Source organism: Polypterus senegalus, chromosome 10, assembly GCF_016835505.1.
Source record: "Polypterus senegalus isolate Bchr_013 chromosome 10, ASM1683550v1, whole genome shotgun sequence".
NCBI lineage: Eukaryota > Metazoa > Chordata > Cladistia > Polypteriformes > Polypteridae > Polypterus > Polypterus senegalus.
Window position 1 is genome coordinate 165,244,076 of NC_053163.1, and position 21,769 is coordinate 165,265,844.

A 21,769-nucleotide genomic window follows, 5' to 3' on the forward strand; every position below is an offset into this window, starting at 1 on the left:
TTTAAGGGACTTTGCCCAGACTCTCCACTTCTGTTAGCCTAGCGTGTGTCATTAATGGTGACCAGTGAGGCCTGGGCCGCAAATTATGCTACAGGTTTTTGCAGTTTGCGTTGAGTTTCTTTTTGAAGATTTGCAAACGTATGTATGGTTTAGTTTCAAGTCTTATTTTTCTGTCCCATTGTTGGTAAAATGCTGTGTGAGATATATATATATAATACTGCTCAAAAGAATTAAAGGAACACTTTTTAATCAGAGTATAAGTCAGTGAAACTTATAGGATATTAATCTGGTCAGTTAAGTAGCAGAGGGGGTTGTTAATCAGTTTCAGCTGCTGTGGTGTTAATGAAATTAACAACAGATGCACTAGAGGGGCAACAATGAGATGACCCCCAAAACAGGAATGGTTTAACAGGTGGAGGCCACTGACATTTTTCCCTCCTCATCTTTTCTGACTGTTTCTTCACTAGTTTTGCATTTGGCTACAGTCAGTGTCACTACTGGTAGCATGAGGCGATACCTGGACCCTACAGAGGTGGCACAGGTAGTCCAACTTCTTCAGGATGGCACATCAATACGTGTCATTGCCAGAAGGTTTGCTGTGTCTCCCTGCACAGTCTCAAGGGCATGGAGGAGATTCTAGGAGACAAGCAGTTACTCTAGGAGAGCTGGAGAGGGCCATAGAAGATGAGCACTGCCAGAGCCCTACAAAATGACCTCCAGCAGGCCACTGGTGTGAATGTCTCTGACCAAACAACCAGAAAGACTTCATGAGGGTGACCCAAGGGCCCCATGTCCTCTAATGGGCCCTGAGCTCACTGCCCAGCAGCATGCAGCTCGATTGGCATTCGCCATAGAATACCAGAATTGGCAGATGCACCACTGGTGCCCTGTGCTTTTTACAGATGAGAGCAGGTTCACCCTGAGCACGTGACAGAAGTGAAAGGGTCTGGAGAAGCCATGGAAAACATTATGCTGCCTGTAACATCATTCAGCATGAGCAGTTTGGTGGTGGGTTAATGATTTGTCTGGGGAGGCATATCCATGGAGGGTCACACAGACCGCTACAGGCTTGACAAAGGCACCTTGGCTGCCATTAGGTATCAGGGTGAAATCCTTGGACCCATTGTCAGACCCTATGCTGGTACAGTGGCTCCTGGTGCACGACAATTCCTGGCCTCATGTGGTGAGAGTATGCAGGCAGTTCCTGGAGGATGAAGGAATTGATACCATTGACTGGCCACCACACTTTCCTGACCTAAATCCAATAGAACACCTCTGGGACATTATGTTTTGGTCCATCCAATGCCACCAGGTTGCACCTCAGACTGTCCAGGAGCTCAGTGATGCCCTGGTCCAGATCTGGGAGGAGATCTCATCTCATTAGAAGCATGCACCGATGTTGTCAGGCATGTATACAAGAACACAGGGGCCATACAAAGTGCTGCGTACAATTTGGAGTTGCTGCAATTTAATTTTGGCAAAATGGACTAGCCTGACACATCATTTTTTCATTTTTGGGGCGTCTTTGAATTCAGGGCTCTGTAGGTTGATCATTTTCATTTCCATCAAACGATGTGGCATCCTTTCGTTCCTAACACATTACCCAGTCTATATCAGTATAGATATCCAGGAGGATTTCTTTTTCCCCATTGAGATCTGATGTGTTTTCAAAGTGTTCCTTTAATTTATTTGAGCAGTTATAATATATATATATATATATATATATATAATATATATAAAATATAATTTTTTTTTGGGGGGGGGTAGGGGGTGTTGTTTGGGTTTGTTGGACATAAAGAGTAAGCAACGCATAGTAATCCTGGAGGCTGTGCTGTGGGGTGCATTTGGTGATTCAGGGATTTGTTGTCATGTAATGAGGATGTCCATCCATCCATTATTCAACCCGCTGAATCCGAACACAGAGTCACGGGGGGGTCGGCTGGAGCCAATCCCAGCCAACACAGGGCACAGGGTGCCAACCCACCGCAGGTAATGAGGATGTGAAAGGCACAAAGGACCACTCAAGAGCAAAAACCAATCGCCTCAGACTGGCCTGGTTTTTATTTTCCCTGACGTTGACACATGAGTTCATGATGCCTGTGTATATAAATACAAAGCAGATTCTTGCACATACACGCACCCCACCAAAATGATTCCGAAACCCCAATCGGACGTTAATTGGAAAAGGTTGACATAAATGAAGCCATTAAAGAAGTTTCAGCTCATGCTGACGTTTTCAGTTTCCAATCCTTTGTGATGATGTGAAGGATTTCTCTTTATTTGTTGAAATTCACAAGTGGCTAATGATTTTTGTTTTCAAGCCAAGTTTGTAGTAATTTAATGGAATGAGCCAACACTATTGTTGTTGGAGTAAAGCAAACTGAGCTGAATCTCCTTTAATGAAGAGGAATAGCGTTGTGTTTAATTTATGTCATCTGATGGTTGGCCCAAGTACGATGTAACTCGGTCACTGTTGTTTTATAAGGGTTAGTAAAGCTAGGGTGCAGCCGTCGAGAATGTCTTTTCCTCTGCTGCATTCATGAGACCTTAACGCCTTTCCATGCCTCCTATTGGTTGCCAACAGATATGCAGCATTATAATATGTGCTTTCGAGCTGATCAGGGATACCAACCTTTTAAGACACTAAAGTTCTGCCTACTCGCCCCTAAGAAAGACGCTCCTTTTTAATAATCACAGAAGTTAAGGGGTCTTCAATGCAAATGCTCAGGTGCATTTTGAGCGTGTTTTTTTGAAAGTGATTTATTAACAATATTTTAGTAAAAATAATGTTTTGGGAACATTGTGAGCATTTGTCTGGATGACTTTGTAGCACCCGAACCCCGCTTATAGCTTGTGTGGAGGGTGTTACCAGATTTGCGTAGCAAGGAAGCTGCTACACTTTTAAAATGATGGACAGAATAAATCGGGCCACCTCCCAAGCCCTACCGAATTTCCACCCTGCCACCCGAATATTAACAACGCCCAGGAAAAAGCCCTTTAAGATTAAATACACCAAACACACACAATATAAAATGATTCTTATTTGCTAGAATAACTATTTACAAATACAAAAAATACTAAGCAGCCCCCCAAAAAAACAACCCGACACATGACGATGATTACAGTCCTGAAAAAAAAATCCTAACTGTAAATGGTAGGGGTGATTCTGGAAATGGAAACTAGGGTTTAATGATGGAAAGAAGTGTGGAACGCTCCTATTCAATAAACTGCTTCCCAGAATATGGATAGTGAAATTCTGTCCTACCACCAGAGTCCAGAAGAATAGACTTTGGTGGCATGACTCTTATCCGAGAGCATCGAAGGACTGGATTGGGAGGAAAAGAACCCACCGCCATCCTTACGTCTGGTGGCCAAGCACCGTCCTTCTCCGCTACGAATGTAACATGAAAATGTTTAGGAGCTGCTGCTGCGGATGATGTTGATGAGAAAATGGTCCAATTGGAAAAAGTCCTGTGTCATCCTTCTCTTCTGGTTTTATTGGTACAGTGCATACAAACCACAAACTACAAATCCCACAAGTCCCTCAACATCCGTGGAAACCTGTTTAAAGACACCGACCCCAATTTACAAACGGAAATCGGTGCCCCCAGTGTTGTCATTCACATGTAACGAGCACTCAGACAGGACATACTTACATTGAAACATAAACCTCCATGTGGCCCTGCTACAACTTTACGAGTAGTTCAAGAGTTTTTCATGGACTCTTTGATACTGTTTGTTGTCTGACGTTGGTCAAACTAGAAGTCCATTCTTTCAGATTCTTTTATTTTTTAATATATATCTGTTGTACATGACACACTTAAAAGATTTTCTTTTTCTCTGCTATCAACACAAACCTGCATAAGGTGTAAGTAACATGTAAAGAAAAATATTTTTGCGTTGAGTATTCCTTGAAGAGGGGAATAGACGGGAAATAAGAGAAATGTGTTTTGGTCATTACTGAGTAGGAAATTGGGCCCGTGCCCCCATCTGCGAGTCGGAGTGATCAGCCGCCTTATGAAGTCCAGAGGGGCCATTTTAAAGGTTTCCGCATTGCTGAGCGGAAAAATCCTTTATGCAGAGTCAGTTTAGGTTCAGGGTTTATTAAGCATTTTAACAGGTATGTTCTAATTTGTGCTCGATTTTATAAAGCGGCACCTTGAAAAACCGCATCTAAGTAGTCCAGTCATGCAGTATAATGTACTCCGTATAACATTGCAGTATTTAAGCTTATTGTATTAGTTTTTTCTTTTATTCCTTGATACTCCTGTTTGTAGCTTTATTTTAAAAGAGAATCTATTCTACTGACTTACTTAGTTAAATAAAAGTTACCTAAGACTAATAATGTTGTGGCAGAAACACTCTGCTCAAAGAAGGCACATGGAGTTTCATTAAGACAGCAGAATCAAGATTTATTGTGTGATGCATACACGGACTCAAATCAAGTGAGATGAGCCATTAGCAAATGCAGTGAGCTTACATTTATTACAATTATCACTTATGCAAAATGCTCTCCTCCTCCTGGCGCTTCCCATCATTACCTAATGTCCATCACCTGACCAAAACTGCCATCATTACTTCCTACCCTGTGCAGGTGTCCAAAACGTATTTATCAATCGATTCCCTCCAGTAAGTCCCACGCATTTGATATTGGGCTAAAGGTTGGGGCAGTTGCGCCCCTAAAACAACAACGCTGTTTCTCATAAGCTGCATTTTACTTGACTTGTCATCACCTGTCCAGGCAGGGAGGCAGAGGCTCAGCCGCTGCCAATGAAAGCGAACGGCTTATCTGATTATCTCATGGATTTCTTAAAACAATGGCCTGTTTAGCCTTCTAAAAGTACAAAATGTCATTGACTGAAGTTTTTAAGCTTGGCAGCTGCAAAGAGAAAAGTAATAAAACTGACAAGCGAGGGCTTTTTATGGTTTAACCCTTATTATGCTAATGTGCATCAGAATATATAATACTTGTTCTCATACATGCTTTATGATTCTCTTTAAATATATGCATATCATCAACTTCAAGAATGTTGTTTTCTGCAATAACATCTCTCTATTATAAAAGAAAATCTTGAGACAAGACTATTGTCAAAAGACTCTTTCAAGTCCTACCCTCCATTTCCGGTTAACGGCCTATGCCCGCAGTCCTCTCGCCTCTCATTGGTGTGAATGCTTTTGGCAGACTCGGCTGTTATAAATTTTTATGTTTCCCTCATTTTAAGTTTCCAATAAAAGATGTATTATGTCCAAATCTTATTGAAGAATTTCATCCTGAAGGGTTATCAACAGAAGAAATGAGTACACGGGCAATCCTAGCACCGAGGAACAAAAGTCAAACAAATTAACGCGAAAAATGGCGATCAGTTACACGGAAAATTAGTTAAATGCGTACCAATGGACTCTGCTGAAACAGTTGGTGGTGATGGTGCAGAGATGAAAACATCAACTTACAATATCACGAAGAATATCTACAAGCGTTAACACCGTCTGGTCTTACACCGGCTAAATTACTGTTGAAAGAACGATGTGTCGTAATGTTCTTGCGTAATTTATGTCGGAGTGATGGACCAAGATTAGTTGTATTAAAAAATTGGTCAAACAATTCTGACATGTAAAATTTTAACAGGCAACAAGAAAGGTGATGTAGTGCATCTTCAGGGGATAACCTGAGACGGCAAGGAGATCTTGATATGCCATTCATATTAAAACGTTTACAGTTTCCTGTTAGAATCGCTTTTGCTATGACAATTAACAAATCACAGGGACAAACATTCGAAAAAGTAAGTTTATTTATTAGACAGAAAGAAACAAAATTCACTCACGGGCAGTTATACGTGGCGTTGTCAGGATGTAACTCGAAACACGGAATCGAAATTTAAACCGATATTGACGTAAGGTTAATTCCAAATATTGTTTTTACTTTACTGAAGTTTTACAGTAAAAGTGTAAGTTTAAAAAGTATCTGTGTGTTCATTTCAAAGCCAAACAAAACGAAAACGTGTAACACAACGAATACCTCTAATGCAACATGAAACATAATTTTCTTTCAAATTATGACATTTTACTATTTTTTTACTATGGTTAATTACTCACTGTAATGTCAAATAGTTAGTTCTATTATGTATATGTAACAATCTGTTTAAATTGTACATCCGCTTCCCCATACACGAGCGGCATGTAACGCCCGCACAAGGGTTGGCGAGTAAAGAGAGCAGCGGGCAGAGCCCCCTAGTTTTTAAAATTTTATTTCCCATTGGGGTCAAATAAGAAGTAATCCAATCCTGCTTATTACAGTTCAAGACTACTGCCACGTATCCCAGGAACATCGGGTACAAGGTAGGAACGAGTGCCAGTCCTTCACAGCGTTTGCTCGCACGCCCCATCTACTTGGGGCCAGTTTAATTGCAGAAGGAAAGCAGAACTAATGGAACCCACACAGACACCCAGAGATCCTGCATACTGCACACAGGCGACGCTTCTGCCACATGGACTCAGATACTGTGCATGGTCACAAACTACCATGGTACTATGCTGCGCTAAAATAGATCAATAAAAATGAAGCTTCCAACAGAGAACAAGAATATACAGTAGAACATGTAGAAGTCTCTCTTTTAATTTTTAGTTGACCAAGACCTGTATGGGTTCCCGTTTACGCTGTACTTTATTTCGAAATAAGACCCGATGATGGAATGCCATGTCTTCATGCTTCCTTTGTTATACAGGGATGGACAGAAGTAGGTTTACAATTGTGAGTATGCGAGGCTGGCAATTTGGGTACTTACGAGATTGTACCCAAGTGCACTGTGCCATTGTGACATTTGCTGGAGTTAATAAGCTATTGTAATAATCATAACCTGCATGCTCTCTTTTCCATACAAACAACCATAAACCTACTTTTTGCCCACCCCTGTATGTTTAAAAGCATCCAAATGTTATTTTTATTGCAAATGTAAAACCATTTAATGGGCATTTTAGAAGCAGAATTGTAGCAGAATTTAGAATTAGAATAACAAGCAGTGCTGTTTTTTTTATTATTATAAATATATAAATAATGGCTTCTGGTGTATTGTTGGGTGCCAATAAGATAACATACACAGGAGCAGCTTCTGTATCCAACTGTGGCAATGACCTGTTGAAATTGGTGGAAGGAAATGGCTGTCATGTGGTAAGAGGCTGTTGTTCTTGAAAACGTAACTAACAATGACTGTCACTGGAGCCTTTGAATGGGCAGACGTGGGCTTTTGTGTAGCCATTGTTAATGAAGCCTCTGTAGTGCATGCCGATGAAGCCGCTTTTTACTAGCCAAAAAAAAACAAATCGGCTGCTGAATGGAAAAAGTAGCTTGGCTGTTAAAGTTTGGAGAAAGTCACTTAACCATTTGTAATACGGGCAATGATGAGCGCATTCATCCTGGAGTGGTTTGACAACAGCTGTTTTGTAATGAGCAGTTCATTTTGCAACGGTTTTGAAACAAACTCTGCGCTTTGGTGCTGCAGTACAGCCTACCAGACTGAAGAAGGGAGACCGGGTTGCGCCCAGAGTTTTTGGAATTGGGTGGGCCAACGTGAGCTTTCATCATGGCAGCGTGTGACATTGAGATCCCTAGGATTTTTGACTGTGCGTTTATAATTCCCTTTTGTATGTCCTTTGAGTGGCCGATGACACAGTGAGGCCGTACTTAATCAGAGCTGTAAGGTCAGGTCACCAAAGATCCGTTTTAGTTTATTTATAGAAGCACTCGTGAAACGTATGTTTGTGGTAAACGTTTGAAATGTAGGCATCAAGATTTATAAAACCTGTCTGTGGTGTCATTAAAATGTCACACCTTCGGTTTTCAACGATGTAAGCTTTATTACTGTACGTACCTCTCCTATAGGCCACGTGAAGATGTCCGGTAAATGAAGGTGAATTTCCCAGTTTTACAATTGTGTGTTTTATGTTGCTTGTTTGTATTTATCGATGTTCATCTAGCTGTGCGTGCGTGCGTGTCTGTTTATCCATATATACGCATGGTTTCATAAACTTTTTTTGTTTTGGTAATTTTGTTACAATTCGTGCCAGTCAAAGCCCATTTGGAACAACTTCTGTGTCCAAAGCGCACACCCCTTCGACAGCTCACACGGCACCCCTCCGTGTATGAACTGCAGACTTTAAAAATCGCACTTTCCTTGATGTTTTCATAAATGGTGCGTTGCGGTTAACAGTGCCCACTCAGTGTGTGTGTTTGGGGGTCCCCCTCTCAGAGTCCAAATTGCACACTCAGCAGCACAAATGATGTACCTTTAATAATTCTTTGCATTTATATAGCGCTGTTCTCGCTACTCAAAGTGCTCAGCAATCACAGGTTAAATGCCTTGCTCAAGGGCCCAACAGAGCAGAGTCCCTTTTGGCATTTACGGGATTCGAACCGGCAACCTTCTGATTGCCAGTGCAGCTCCTTACCCACAGAGCCACCACTCAGCCTTTATACAGCGGACTTTGAGGAGCATGCCACCCCTTGGTGGATGGAGCATGTGCACTTTTATTTTAATATGCTGCCCCCAATAGGCAACAGCACCTACTCGGCATCAACAGAGTTTGACGACCGGTTTGGTCCCCCTTGGTGTCCGGAGGATGCGCCCCTTAACTTCCATTATTGCCACCCCCCCCAAAAGGCTATCCCACTGGGCTGAAAACAGGCCTGGCGATGGCTTTAGTATATCATAGGGACCACTGTCACTCACCTGCTCAAAACACACATACACCATATTCACAATGACATTTGTAATTGCCAATTAGCATAACCTCAATTAAATTAAAACCAAAAACAAACCTTCCTTCATTGCTTGAGCATGTCTGACCATTGTAACTTTCATTAAACTTTTCATGCCAACTTATTCCTTTACAACAAATGACAGAGCAATAACAAAAGGCAAACTTTATTACAGCGACTGACATTGTGGATCCTGGGTCAATGTGGCACTCCGATGATAAATTATAATGTCAGTGGAATAGCAAATCAGTAATATTCTGTGGGTCAGGCAGCTGTGAGGTTGGTTTAGTGTAAGGTAAATGTTTGTGAGACGGAACTGTGGATGGGTGTGTGGCGGTCCCAAGGATGCTAACATTCACTCTGTCTGAAAACGGTGATTTGTTAATTTTACTATGCAGACCGCAGGAACACACCCAGCTTGTGCACAGAAGCAGAGGCTCAATAAATCAATAGAGTATGTATTAAGCAAATAATGAAGGAAAACAAGTTAACATGTCCACAAAAGCCCTCCCCAGTTCCCCTGACAGAGATAATAATTACACAAATGAAATCTAACTATGCGCTAAGCCCTAGACGGTTAAGAATCAACAGTTACGACACAGTCCAGCGCACTGGGTGCAGATGATGAGGAGAGTGAATTGAGGTGCCAAGCGAACAGTTTCCTGAATGTTACGAAAGTTTTGTTCTGCCGTGTTCCAGATGATGTGTGAAGATCTGTAGAAGTTGGCAGCACTCCCCGGATGATGATGCTTAAAAACTTGTATGAAATTACACGAACAAGCAGGCATGGGACAAGCACACAGATCCAGAATGAAACTGTAATCCAAAGGCAATTGTATTCCAGAGATGGGGCAAAAGCGTAGAAATGAATATACATAGATTAGCGCGATTCTCGCTGCGTCTATTTGGCTCCTTTTTAAAGAGAGTGCCTAATTCCCAGCAACACTGAAGCAATGGTGTAATACTACCGGGGCTGCTGGTAGTTGTAGAAAATGTAAGTTGCGCTGTTACATATATATATTAAAACAAAAAATAAATAAATAAATAAATATATATATATATATATATATATATATATATATATATATATATATATATATATATATATATACACACACTATAAGGTTGAAATAACAACTAAGAAATGAGAAGTACCGCAAACACAAAGCTGTATAACGAAAACCGTGTATAAGCCAGAACAACTGTGAACATTGACAATGGTTGCCTTGCACTCTCTTAGTGTCTTCTGTGACTGCCACTTGCAGCTGTCCCTGTGTGTCACCTCTGGCATGTACAGCCAATGAGCCTCGGCATCTGCACTTGTAGGAAGCTCTCCCATTCCTACAAAAGAGCCCTACAAGTGCCATTGGCAGGCAAAGGGTCAGCTCGCAGTCCAGGTGCTCTTTGGGGTTACGGTCAGGAGGGAAGGCATCCCCTGCACACCATTGGTCATTTACATTTATTTGCTTAGCAGACACTAAGGAGGCCATTAGTCTGGGGACAGTTTAAAGCAAGTGTAGCAGGATACAGTAGGTTACAAACATTGATCACCACAAGTGAAGAGCTACAGAGATAGCATAATTAAAAAGAATGATCAATTAACGACATATGTGATATCCACAGAGCAAATAACATTCAGTTCCCCTATTGACCAATGTTTCATAACAGGAGGGTTTTTATTCGCTTCTTAAACACATTGAGGGAGTCTGCAGTTTGGACGAAGGTGGGCAGCTCGTTCCACCACCATAGATGCTACATATGAAACGAGACTGGACTGATATTTCATACTATGCAGAGGTGGCATCGCTAGGCACTGTTCACTGGCAGACGTGAGCTGACGAGAAGGAGCACAGCAGCGCCTCAATAGTGTCTCCATATACGCAGGTGCTGACCCAATCACTACTCGGTATTCAAGCATCAAGAATTTAAACTTAACATGTGCTGCGACATGAAGCCAATGTAGCGACCTAAATTTACTCCACAGAGCGACTGTGACATGAGCAGCTGTGTGTGGCCTGGCATTGTCCTGCCATTGAGTCTGGTCATGTAGGAGCTGTAAGCAGAGGGCTACTGACAGTTAGCCTTGTTCTGTGACTGTAATCATGGAGCCTGTCCCTTCGTGTCCTGTCCTGTCACTGATGTGGATGTTGTGCTTTAGCACACATAGCTGTTGTACTCCTCTACTTTGAACAGCTAGGATGTGGCAACAGATATTTAACAATGACCCGGGGGCAATCATGTTAATTATTTTTGTCTTGAGTGACCTGCTTTTTGTATGCATGTTTTACCGCCTAACTAATGGGGGCAGCTCCAGGCCTGTCTTATCTCCATTGATCATTTTGTGTTGTCTGTTACACTTATGTCCATTTATTTATTTTTAGCAGCCTCACAAAATAATTGCTTCCCCCCCTTCCACGGCCAGCTGAGATCAGATATCGTCCCATTTCCTTTTAGACAGCACTATCCCAACCACTAGAGAATAAGATGCTCACCCTCTAATGGCTTGCATTATCTGCCTGAGCAGATGTGCAGAGTGTTCTTCCTGTGAGAAAGCTTTATTTATCTATCTATTTACTTGGTTACTCGATGTGCGCTTGCATGAGCGAGTTGACATGCTTTCCCCTGAAATCCAGCTGCTTGGTGAATCCTGCGCTGGGGCTGACAAACAAGATTTCTACCAGAAAGTTGGGGCACCGTAAGTCTCCCGTTTTAAATTGCTTTTCAATATGACTGGTGAAAAGACCTTGCCCATAATATTCTTAACCCATAGAGGCACAGCGGCCCCTCAGGTCTGCAGTGCCTGTTTGTGTGGCTCCCTCTTACACGGCTGTAAAGCTTCTGTGTTTGCTCAACCGATTCTGTTTTTTTTTTTTTTCTTTTGCTTATAACAAAGGCTTTGTGGGAATTATCCTTGATTAATTCCCAAAACACTTTAGAATGCATCCGAGTTCTGTTCATGTTTGTTTTTGATTGGTTGCTTGTTTTTTTATCTCCCAGTGTCTAAATGTCTGCATCAAACTTGTGTCTCAAAAAAGTGCTGCTTCCTGCTCCTGTGCTGGTTTCCTGCTGGTCAGATGGGAGGTCTCTCCTGGATTTCATTTTCATTCATTGGGTTTTTTGTTTTTCCTGTTTTTTTTTTTGTTTTTTTTTTTCCCTGCAGCTCGTGATGCAGATGAGAGAGAGAAGTGGATCCATGCCCTAGAGGGCACTATTCTCCGCCACACACTGCAGTTGCGGGTAAGGTGCTATTAGCTTCTTGTCAGAGCTGTAGTGGGAGGGGGGCTACCGACCAACTTCTCAGCAGGGGTATTTTGTAATTGATGAGTTGGTGACCTGTGCAGTGGACTTAAAGATGGCCGCTTCCTGCAAGAAGCACACATGGAGTGTTGTGATGCAGCCTGTATAATGTGATCCCTAACTATGGTCCACGCAAAGAACCAAACAAATGCATGGGGTTTAAAGGTTATTTCTGTACTGAAAAAAGGCTAAAGACACAACGTTTTGACTGTATAGCCCTCATCACGTGTCATATAGTAAATAACCAAAGACATACTTCTGTGTGTACATGTGCGTATCATTGACATCAAAAGGTTTGGGGCAGCCAACCATATATTATGCCCTGGGTTTGTTTGGTTGAGAGTTCAGGTTCAAGTCCAAAACAGAACTGATTCTGTGTAAAGATGGTGGCTTTAAAGGCTGGGTCCGGACGTGACATCTTCATTGGCATCGTGACCGGAAGTGACGTCATCGAGAGCTGCAGAGACCGGAAGTGACATCATTGAGGACGTCGGAACCATGTGGGATTTCCCATGATTAGTCGGCACAGGATCAAGAGAAACCGTCCGTGCACCTCACCACCCACTGGAATGGCGTAGAATTGTCGTTATTCAAGCCATTTAGCTGCCTCCCATTCGTAAATGTGTGACAACAGCAAACGGCAAGCAACTTCATAGTGGTGTTGATCTGCTCTTAGTTACAATACGCTTAGAAAGTATTCAGACCCCTTCACTTGCTTCACGATTTTATTTATTTTTGTGATAACATTTTCATTGAAGTGCAAAGCCACCACTTTAAAGGGGAACATAACCCAATGATTGACACGACCTCAGAAAGCATTTGATAAGGTGCCACATGAGAGGCTGGACTCCAAACTGAAGGACATGGGAGTTCAGGGTGTTGTTTGTAGTTGGGGGCATACACATGGAGCAGAGGGTGATGGTGCCAGGGGTCTTTAGAGTCAAGTGATGCAAAATTGGCTCAGACGCAGGAAGCAGAAGGTGACGGTGTGAGGAACCCTCTCAGACTTGGCTGATGTTAAGAGTGGCACTCCACAGGGGTTAATGCTGAGGCTGCTGCTATTTATAATGTACAGTATATGAATGATCTGGATAGCAATGTAAGTAAAAAGCTGGTTAAGTTGGCAGATGATACCAAGCTAGGTGGATTGGCAGATAATTGAGAATTCGTGGAATCATTATAGAGGGTCTTGGGCAGATTTGTCAAATATAATGTAAGTAAATGTAAAGTATTAAATGTAGGAAGTAAAAATATGAGGCATGAATACATATTGGGTGGTCTGAAAATCGATAGTCCACCTTACGAGAAGGATTTAAGAGTCATAGTGGACTCATCATTATCAACTGCCAGACAGTGTTCAGACTCCATTAAGAAGGCTAGCAGAATATCAGGTTATATAGCACCTTGATGTGTGGAGTTCAAGTCCAGGGAGGTTCTCCTCAAGCTTTATAACATACTGGTGTGGCCTCATCTGGAGTCCTGTGTGCAGTTTTGGTCTACAGACAACAAAAAAGGACAAAGCAGCGCTAGAAAAGGTCACTCCAGGGCAACAGGGGATGAATTATGAGGAAAGATGAGAAGAGCTGAGCCTTTTTAGCTTAAGCAAAAGAAGATTAAGAGGAGACCGGACTGAAGTGTTTAAAATGATGATGGGAACTAGTTCAGTGGATTGAGACTGTGACATTAAAATGAGTTCATCAAAAACACAGGGACACAGTTGGAAACGTGTTAAGGGCAAATTTCACATAAACATTAGGAAGTTCTTCTTCACTTGGAGTTCCACAGACACAAGGAATAAGTGACCAAGTAGTGTGGCGAGCTTTTGTTGGACTGACTGTTATCCAGATAGTTCTAATAACACAACACAACCTGGCCATGTTAAAATTGAGAGTGATGACCAAAACATAAAGGAACCCATTAAGAAAAAGAAGAGTGAAGGATTAGGGTTGTGGCCAGGAGCAGCTGTACCGAATCCATCCATTTATCAGTAGATGCCCCCTTGATCCTCACTACTGATATCCCCAAAAAGGTCAGATTAAAAAGGCAAATCTGTGAAAAGCAAGTCTGAGTTTCATGCTCTCTCTGTTATACTGGAAGTATTGGCACTGGGCTTATCTGTGTTCTGCATGCTGCGCCTTAAGCTTCTCTCTTCTTAGGCCTTTGCGTATATCCTTGAACAACATTAATTAAGTTTATCTCTAGTCGACATGCTTGAAAGCTTACATGCCAAAAATCTATTGAGGATTATTTAATGTTATTGAATATTATTTAAGTTTGTCCATGATTGGTTCTCAAGCATCAATGTCAACCTTGTGACTGCTATGGTTTGGGTTTTTTTTTGTGTACTTAACACATCCATACACAGATATGAGAAATTTCTGGGAACGTGGCCTAGACCTTACACTTTTATATCTTGTATTAACTGAAACCAATAAAAAGGTACTTATCAGTGAAGAGGATTTTTCCCTCCTTTCTCTTCCTGGCCCACCTCCAGCTAACTTTACTGTTGCCTTATGTTACTCTGTTTGTGATGCTTCCATCACCTGATTTGGGTGTTGGTTGTGCCTCTTAATCCATTAGCACAGGACATCTGGAAATAACTGGATGAGCGAGTGGAATGTGGAGAGCGTGTAGCAGGGAATGGTGTGTGGTTTTTGTTTGCTCCACTCTCTACTGCTGTGCTTTTTATGGCACAAGAAGTTGCTGACTTGATTACTTTAGAAAACAATCGCCTTTTATGACTGCAAGAGTGAAATCTCAGTTTAAATATGTAATGATTTAGCATGCCTAATGTGTGTTACACATGGCTTGAATACTTAGTTGCCACCTCAGTAAGTGCCTCTTCCTAACAGTGAGGTGGTCTCTGTTTACCCTTGGATGGAGTGAAATTCACCTGCCCATTAACTCAACAAGGTCCGTCACAGAGATACTAGATAGGCCATCCAGAGTCCAGCGTGTCCTGCTGTTGTTGTTATGAACTAGCTATTGATGCATTTCTACTCTAGATAGAGTGTCTGAGGAATAAACTATTGAACTGAGACGTGGCAACTTAGAAAGACCTGCATTACACAGAATTCAGCTTCTTGTTGCTGTTACGGGAAAATCCTAGCTCCGTTGTATGGAGGGTTTACTGATGAAAACCTCTCGGGTGTCCTGTTCCAATTGAACATCCTGCGATATTAATGTTCCTCTTATCTTCTGAAACAAAACAATGAGTGCCATGAAAACATGCCACGTTCCATTTAAGTGCCATTCATTTCTTTAACTGTTGGCACCTTACACGACAGCGTTTTGTTTGCCACATCCTGCCAAAGCATCAGTGTGAATCAACAGGAATTGTTAGGCCAGGCAATGTTTTTCTTTTCCTCTATCATTTTATATTCCTTTAAAAAGTACATGTGGCATCTTACTGTTTTTGACTGACAGCATTAAAACATAATTGATTTTCAGCTGCCATGCTAAATTTTATTACAGTATTTTATGTTTAGGGATGGGGTTAGGGTTTATTAGACATTTATTTGCATTCTCTTAAGCCTCTCAGCATCACTTGGCTGTTAGTTAGCTGACTGGCTTTTACCGTAGTATGTGTCTGTCTTTAGCAAGCATTCTCGTTTGTTGGTTTGTTTCTGAACACGTAAGTAACAATGGCTGCGTTTGGTTTGGGTTTTTTTTTTTTTGGATGCTTCGAAAAAATATTGATACACCCATGACACTGGCATGCATGAAGAACATGGCTGTTCTGGACACAACTAGTTTTTTTAAGTCTTGTCCCTTCTCTGTTTGCAGTACAGTCGCACGCACATGAGAACTTGCACAGAATTGGTATATATTGTTAGTGATTGAGGGGGTCCGTTACACGGTTAGAGCAGGTGGAATTTACTGACCAGCAAACCCAGTGTGAAGGTTAAAAGGATATTTTACTTTTTCACTTTAGAAGCAAAACGTAGGAGAATTCAGCTAAGGCTAATCCAACAAGGACAGTCGATGAGAGTCGATTATATGGAAGGACATTTAGCAGAAGATGAATCTGCTATCACAATTTGCTGAGTTATAACCAAACATCACAATACCTTTTATCTATTTTTTTTTTTTTTTTAAATAGACATTTTAGTGGATCGTTATCATTTTTATTATAAAACGATAAAAAAAAAAATCGGGAGTGGTCTGTCCTCGACTTTCTCGTACATTCAGATATTTGGATGGGTATTTGAGGAGTAAACTGTAAGACAATGATTGTTTTTATATTTTGTACATTAAAGAACCATCAACAAAAAATCAAATCTTATTAATAAAATATTGAGCAATTATTAATAAATCGGACTCGGCAGCTGCATGAATAAAAGGTAAAGTACCACCTTCAGTTAGCAGAAAGAGCCCAAGGTTGATAGAAATCTACGTTTTGTACCTGATACTTTGTAAGCAAAATTTGGTTGACCTGAGTGAAAGTGTGGTCAAGTTATCGTGTTTCCATACACACATTCACGCACAGACATAATTCCAAAAAGGGTATTTTTGGGTCTCGGCGAGGCCTAAAACGTTGAGATTCATCAAAATCGAATTTTTTGACGATTTCAATATTTTCCCTATACTTTGTAAATGAGAAAGTAAAAAAAAAAAAAATATTCTGAACTGTCCAACTTTGAGCAGTATTGACACCTTTTATTCATTTGATAATTGTCCCTTTTTTAAGGCAGTTTTGGCTTCCAGTGTTCTGTGGCGTGTTGTCACCAGTTTCTCACATTTTGCCGCTCTAATATTTGGTCCGTTGTGCTTCCAAATTGTTCCAAGTTGCAGGTTACTTGAGGTGAGATGCTGTACAGTAATCTTAAGTTCCTGCCATAGATTTCCTATAGGATTCATGCCAGGGCTTTGACTGGGCCATTCAAGTGATTTGGCCTTCTTTTTAACACACTTTAAGGGTAGCTTTTGAGTTTATCAGGTCAGTGTCTTGGTTAAACCTGAATAAGTGACTGCAGCCATCATTGGTTTTCAAATTTAATGGCCTGTCAGCCTGGACTTTTAATGTTGCAGATTGAGAGTCAACCACTGTCCTTCACATACAGGAGTTCCTCGCATAAAGAGAAAACAATGAATGATAAATATTAACTGAAATATCATTACCAAAACATTGCAAAAAATCCATATATTTGTTAGAACCGTTGTGACTAAAACAAACGACTCAGCCCAGCAAGCTAAACGTTTTTTAAATTTCAACATCCAGTAGTCAAAGCAAATTCTGCATGCTTTCACTCAATTTGTGTGTCGTTTGTAGTCTGTGCAGCAGGTTGTAGTTGCTTTATTAAAGGAATACTCCAGTCAAAAATATTTTTTTATATGTTACTCCATGTAGCTTGAAATGATGGCCAACAAAAAAAAAAAGCGTAATCTCCCGTTTTCATGCAGAGGAGAGAATAGGCATTTATGAAGAACAAAAAACAATATCAAAAATGTCCAAGAAAAAAAAAAAATCTTGTTTTACTTGTCTTGCATAATCCACATGTTGGGTCATCCAGTTGTACGCTGACAATATCGCAAACACATGTATCTTTATGAAAATATCGTTAAATAAACCACTTCTGGAGATTGAAAACGGAATGCACTCAAGCGCAAATGAGCATTTGAATGACAGACCCACCCTCGCCATTACATTTATATTCATATCCACCACTGGAGTTACTCGGAATTGTGGAACTTTGTGGGTGAATTGACCTTCTGCTTATTCAAGCGTCTTGGATATGCACAAGTTTGAGGCAGCATCTCTTCCTGATAATGTTGTCCCTTGCTTTTCTTTAACTTTTAATCTTTAGTTTTACTCCTCTCACGGTAGACTTAAATAATATTTATATCATATCAAGTGCAAATTTAGCCAATGATTAAATGTCACTGAGCTGGATTAGTGATCAGTAAATGGGGTGGTGACTGCAAAGCACCTCAGGCTCATTTGGGATGGTCGTGGGCTTAGCTTTTAGTGTGTGTTTAGTTGGCCTTACAGTTGAAGACATATTGCCATACATGTCATCATGTGCTGCCCAAGTTCCAAGTGACTGTTGTGAAAAAGTGCTAATCGTCGTCTTCTTTCTGCTGCTCCTATTAGGGGTTGCCACAGCGGATCATCTTTTTTCATATCTTTCTGTCCTCTGCATCTTGTTCTGTCGCATCCGTCACCTGCATGTCCTCCGTCACCACATCCATAAACCTTCGCTTAGGCCTTCCTCTTTTCCTCTTCCCTGGCAGCTCTATCCTTAGCATCCTTCTCCCAATATATTTGGCATTTCTGCTCCGCACATGCCCAAACCAACGCAATCTCGCCTCTCCGACTTTGTCTTCCAACCATCCAACTTGAGCTGACCCTCTAATGTACTCATTTCTAATCTTGTCCATCCTCGTCACACCCAATGCAAATCTTAGCATCTTTAACTCTGCCACCTCCAGCTCTGTCTCCTGCTTTCTGGTCACTGCCACCGTCTCCAGCTCATATAACATAGCTGGTCTCACTACTGTCCTGTAGACCTTCCCTTTCACTCTTGCTGGTAGCCGTCTGTCGCAAATCACTCCTGACACTCTTCTCCACCCTGCCTGCGCTCTCTTTTCCACAATCCCCATTACTCTGTACTGTTGATCCCAAGTATTTAAACTTGTCCACCTTCGCCAACTCTTCTCCCTTCACCCTCACCATTCCTCTGACCTCCCTCTCATTTACACACATGTATTCTCTCGTGGTGGTCCTACTGACCTTCATTCCTCTCCTCTCTAGAGCATATCTCCACCTCTCCCGGGTCTCCTTAACCTGCTCCCGACTCTCACTACAGATTATAATGTCATCATCAAACATCACAGTCCACGGGGATTCCTGTCTAATCTCGTCTGTCAACCTGTCCATCACCATTGCAAATACAGACTGGTGTTAAGTCCTAAGAAGCCTCAGACATAGAATGGGAAGAGGGGTTTGCAAAGTCCTGAGGCCTAAGACCTGCATTAGAATAATTTAATCTGACTTTCAGTTAAAATAAGATTGCCAAATTCTGGGTGTATTAACCAATCGCTTGCATCATCCTTGAACTTCTTCCTTCTGCCTTGGACTGTTGTGATCAAAATGCAATGATGCACAGTACATTTCCTCTGCTGCGCGGAAGAGAAGGGATAGTAGCAGTTTTTGTTTTATTTTATTTAAAAGCTCCCTTTGTGGGCGGAGATCATGTTTATCAGTATGACGCAGAGATGATTTATGACACAAGTTTCCAGCAGGCGGCACTCCCTGCACTTGCATCCGGTGAACATCTCCTGTGAATGGCAAAGCAAAGATCCAACCGATCGGTGCAGACTCGCTGGGTGGAGCCTGGTGCCCCAGAGGGAGGCCTGTGATTGTGTGCACTTGTGCAGACTTCAGGGACAGCTTGCGTTTCTTTTGGCTTACCGTCTTCACTGGAGGTGACTGCGTTGTGCTTTGTGGAATTGCTTTAATTTTAGCGGTCCAAAGGAAGAAGTTACGGCCCTCCCTTTTTCTTTCCTGGACGGAGTCGCTTATACACCCAGGTAAGGGCTTGCTGCTGTATGAGGGAAAGTAACTGTACTCGGCGCAGTCAAATGGGTTAATAATGGGCAAAATGTCAGGAGTAGCAGGGCGTGTACCAACTTGCTACCTGCAGCTGCTTTATATCTTAGTTATACAAAAAAAAATGTGTATGCATTTTTCAATAACAGTACTGTAATCTCCTAGACTTGGCGCCTTAAAGAGTTGGCTTGGCTTGGCTGTTTGTAAATCTTTCCAGCTTATTCTCCCCAAGCACATTCAGTTTCAGAAAAGTCTCCATAGTGGTGCCTGGAGAAGAGATTTATTTGAAAAAGAATGGCCAACATTTCTTCATGATGAACTTGGAAGGAGAGTTTACAGAGTTGATGGCTTCTGAAATGTGAGGGGAGAGGCGTAGTTTGAGGTATTTCTAGGTTAGGACAGAGCCTAGATATGTATTGTCTGGCAAGAGTAGGAGACTGAGGGCATCGTGCCTTCTGAAGTATGAGAATGTAGGAGGGGGTCTGAGAAGCTTCATTCTTTTGATATGTGAAAAAGGGCAAAGCAGAGAGAGGTTTCATATTTGCGTCTGGGGAATATTGAAAGGAGGTCTTCAGAAGGCTTATCCCCTTTGATTTGACGGAGAAGGTACAAGGGCTCGAGGAGCCGCTGCTCTTCTGCACGAAGAGCTTTGAAGTGTTTGATTATTTTTGCACCATCGGCCAAGAGCTAGGACTATACGGTTTTCCTTTCTTTCATGCAACAAGAAGATTCAGGGCTTGAGGGTTCCCTGCCCTTGTGTCAAAAGAGAGAGGCAGAAAGGGATTGAGGAGTCTTAACCCCGGTTGCACCTTTAGGAATAAGGCAAGGAGTGCTGTCTCCTCTATTCTGTATGGTAGAAACAGAGCCGAACGCATGAAAGGGTGTCTCTTCGCTTGAGTTGAGTAAGATATTTTAGATACTTTATTAATCCCAAGGGGAAATTCATATTACTCATTTATTTATTTATTTATCTATTTTGAGGAAGAGTGTAGGGTGTCCCGAGGAGGTCTTCACCATTAGAGGGCAAAAGTCACGGAATGAGTTTTTAGAGGTTCAGTGGCTTGTGAATGAAGAGAGAGAAAAATACAGATACCTTAGAACATACCTGCTCTTCTACGTGGAATGTCTAATTTCTTTTCCATGCAAAGGCAATAGTCACACGATCTGAGGAGTGTCCACCCATCCATCTCACTAGGTGGAAGCAGGAGTCTCATCCCTATTCTAATTTCACGAAGGAGTCGGAGGTTAAGGACTCTTACCTGTTTGCCGTTGTGTGGACAAAGCATAAGCAACATCATTCCTGCTTTGTAATTGGATAGGAGAGAGGAGGAAGGAGGATGGTTGGAGTACTGTCAGTTAGTGGGCTTAAGGGGCTTCGGTTGTTGTGCATGCAAAGTATGAAAGGTGAAATATACACACAGGTGCCTATGTTGAAGGAAGGCCTGAAGCTTTAAGGAGTCTTCCCTTGTCGGCCCTGTCAGACAGAAAATGAAGGCCTCAAGTCTCCTACTTATTTTCTGTTGAGGATGGATTGTGATCTTGAGGAGGTGATAATTCTATGTGCTGGAGAATATTGAGAGTTTTAGGAATCTCTGCTCTTCTATGAACAAGGTCTTTCATAAAGATGATGATGAAAAAGGAAAGATTACGAAGAGACTCACCTTTACTGTCGGTTAAATAAAAGGCAAAGGATTACAAAGTCCTTCATGGACAGAGGCAAGTTTGAATGAGCCTAGTTTTGTGTGCATCGGTAGGACTGTGTTTGAGGCGTTCGATACCTCAAATGTAATGAGACAGTGAGAGGTACAGTAGATGAAGTATGATAAGCCTTCACACAGTTTGACAAATGAAGCAACATTTAGGGAGTTTCATCTGTTGAGAATGGTGAGCACAAAACAGTGGTTTGAGTGATCACAACCCTACTTGCTGTAGAGAAAAGAGTGGTGGGATATTTCTAACGGCGGGCTTGTACAGTGTACAGTAAGGGGTCTCCGCCATTCTGCCTGATGAGAAAGCAGCTTAAAGGTGCTTTGCTCCTGCCCAACAGTGTTGAAGAAACAAGTTTTTCAGGAGTTTTCTGGGATCAAAGTAGAGTTTGAAGTCTTACTGGCTCTCTATGATGAGAAAGGAGTTGAGGGTTCTTTTATGGCGCACGAGAAGAAAAGGCA

At 41.8% G+C, this 21,769-nt stretch overlaps 1 protein-coding gene across 1 annotated transcript in view; it reads left to right on the plus strand.

Moving 5' to 3' along the window:
• LOC120538295 (oxysterol-binding protein-related protein 9-like) overlaps positions 1-21,769 on the plus strand; it is a 75,363-nt gene that overhangs the window by 30,859 nt on the left and 22,735 nt on the right. Inside the window, exon 4 of the mRNA XM_039767758.1 lies at positions 11,913-11,989. Within this exon, the coding sequence (XP_039623692.1) occupies positions 11,913-11,989 (77 nt within the window). The remainder of the gene's footprint in view (positions 1-11,912; positions 11,990-21,769) is intronic.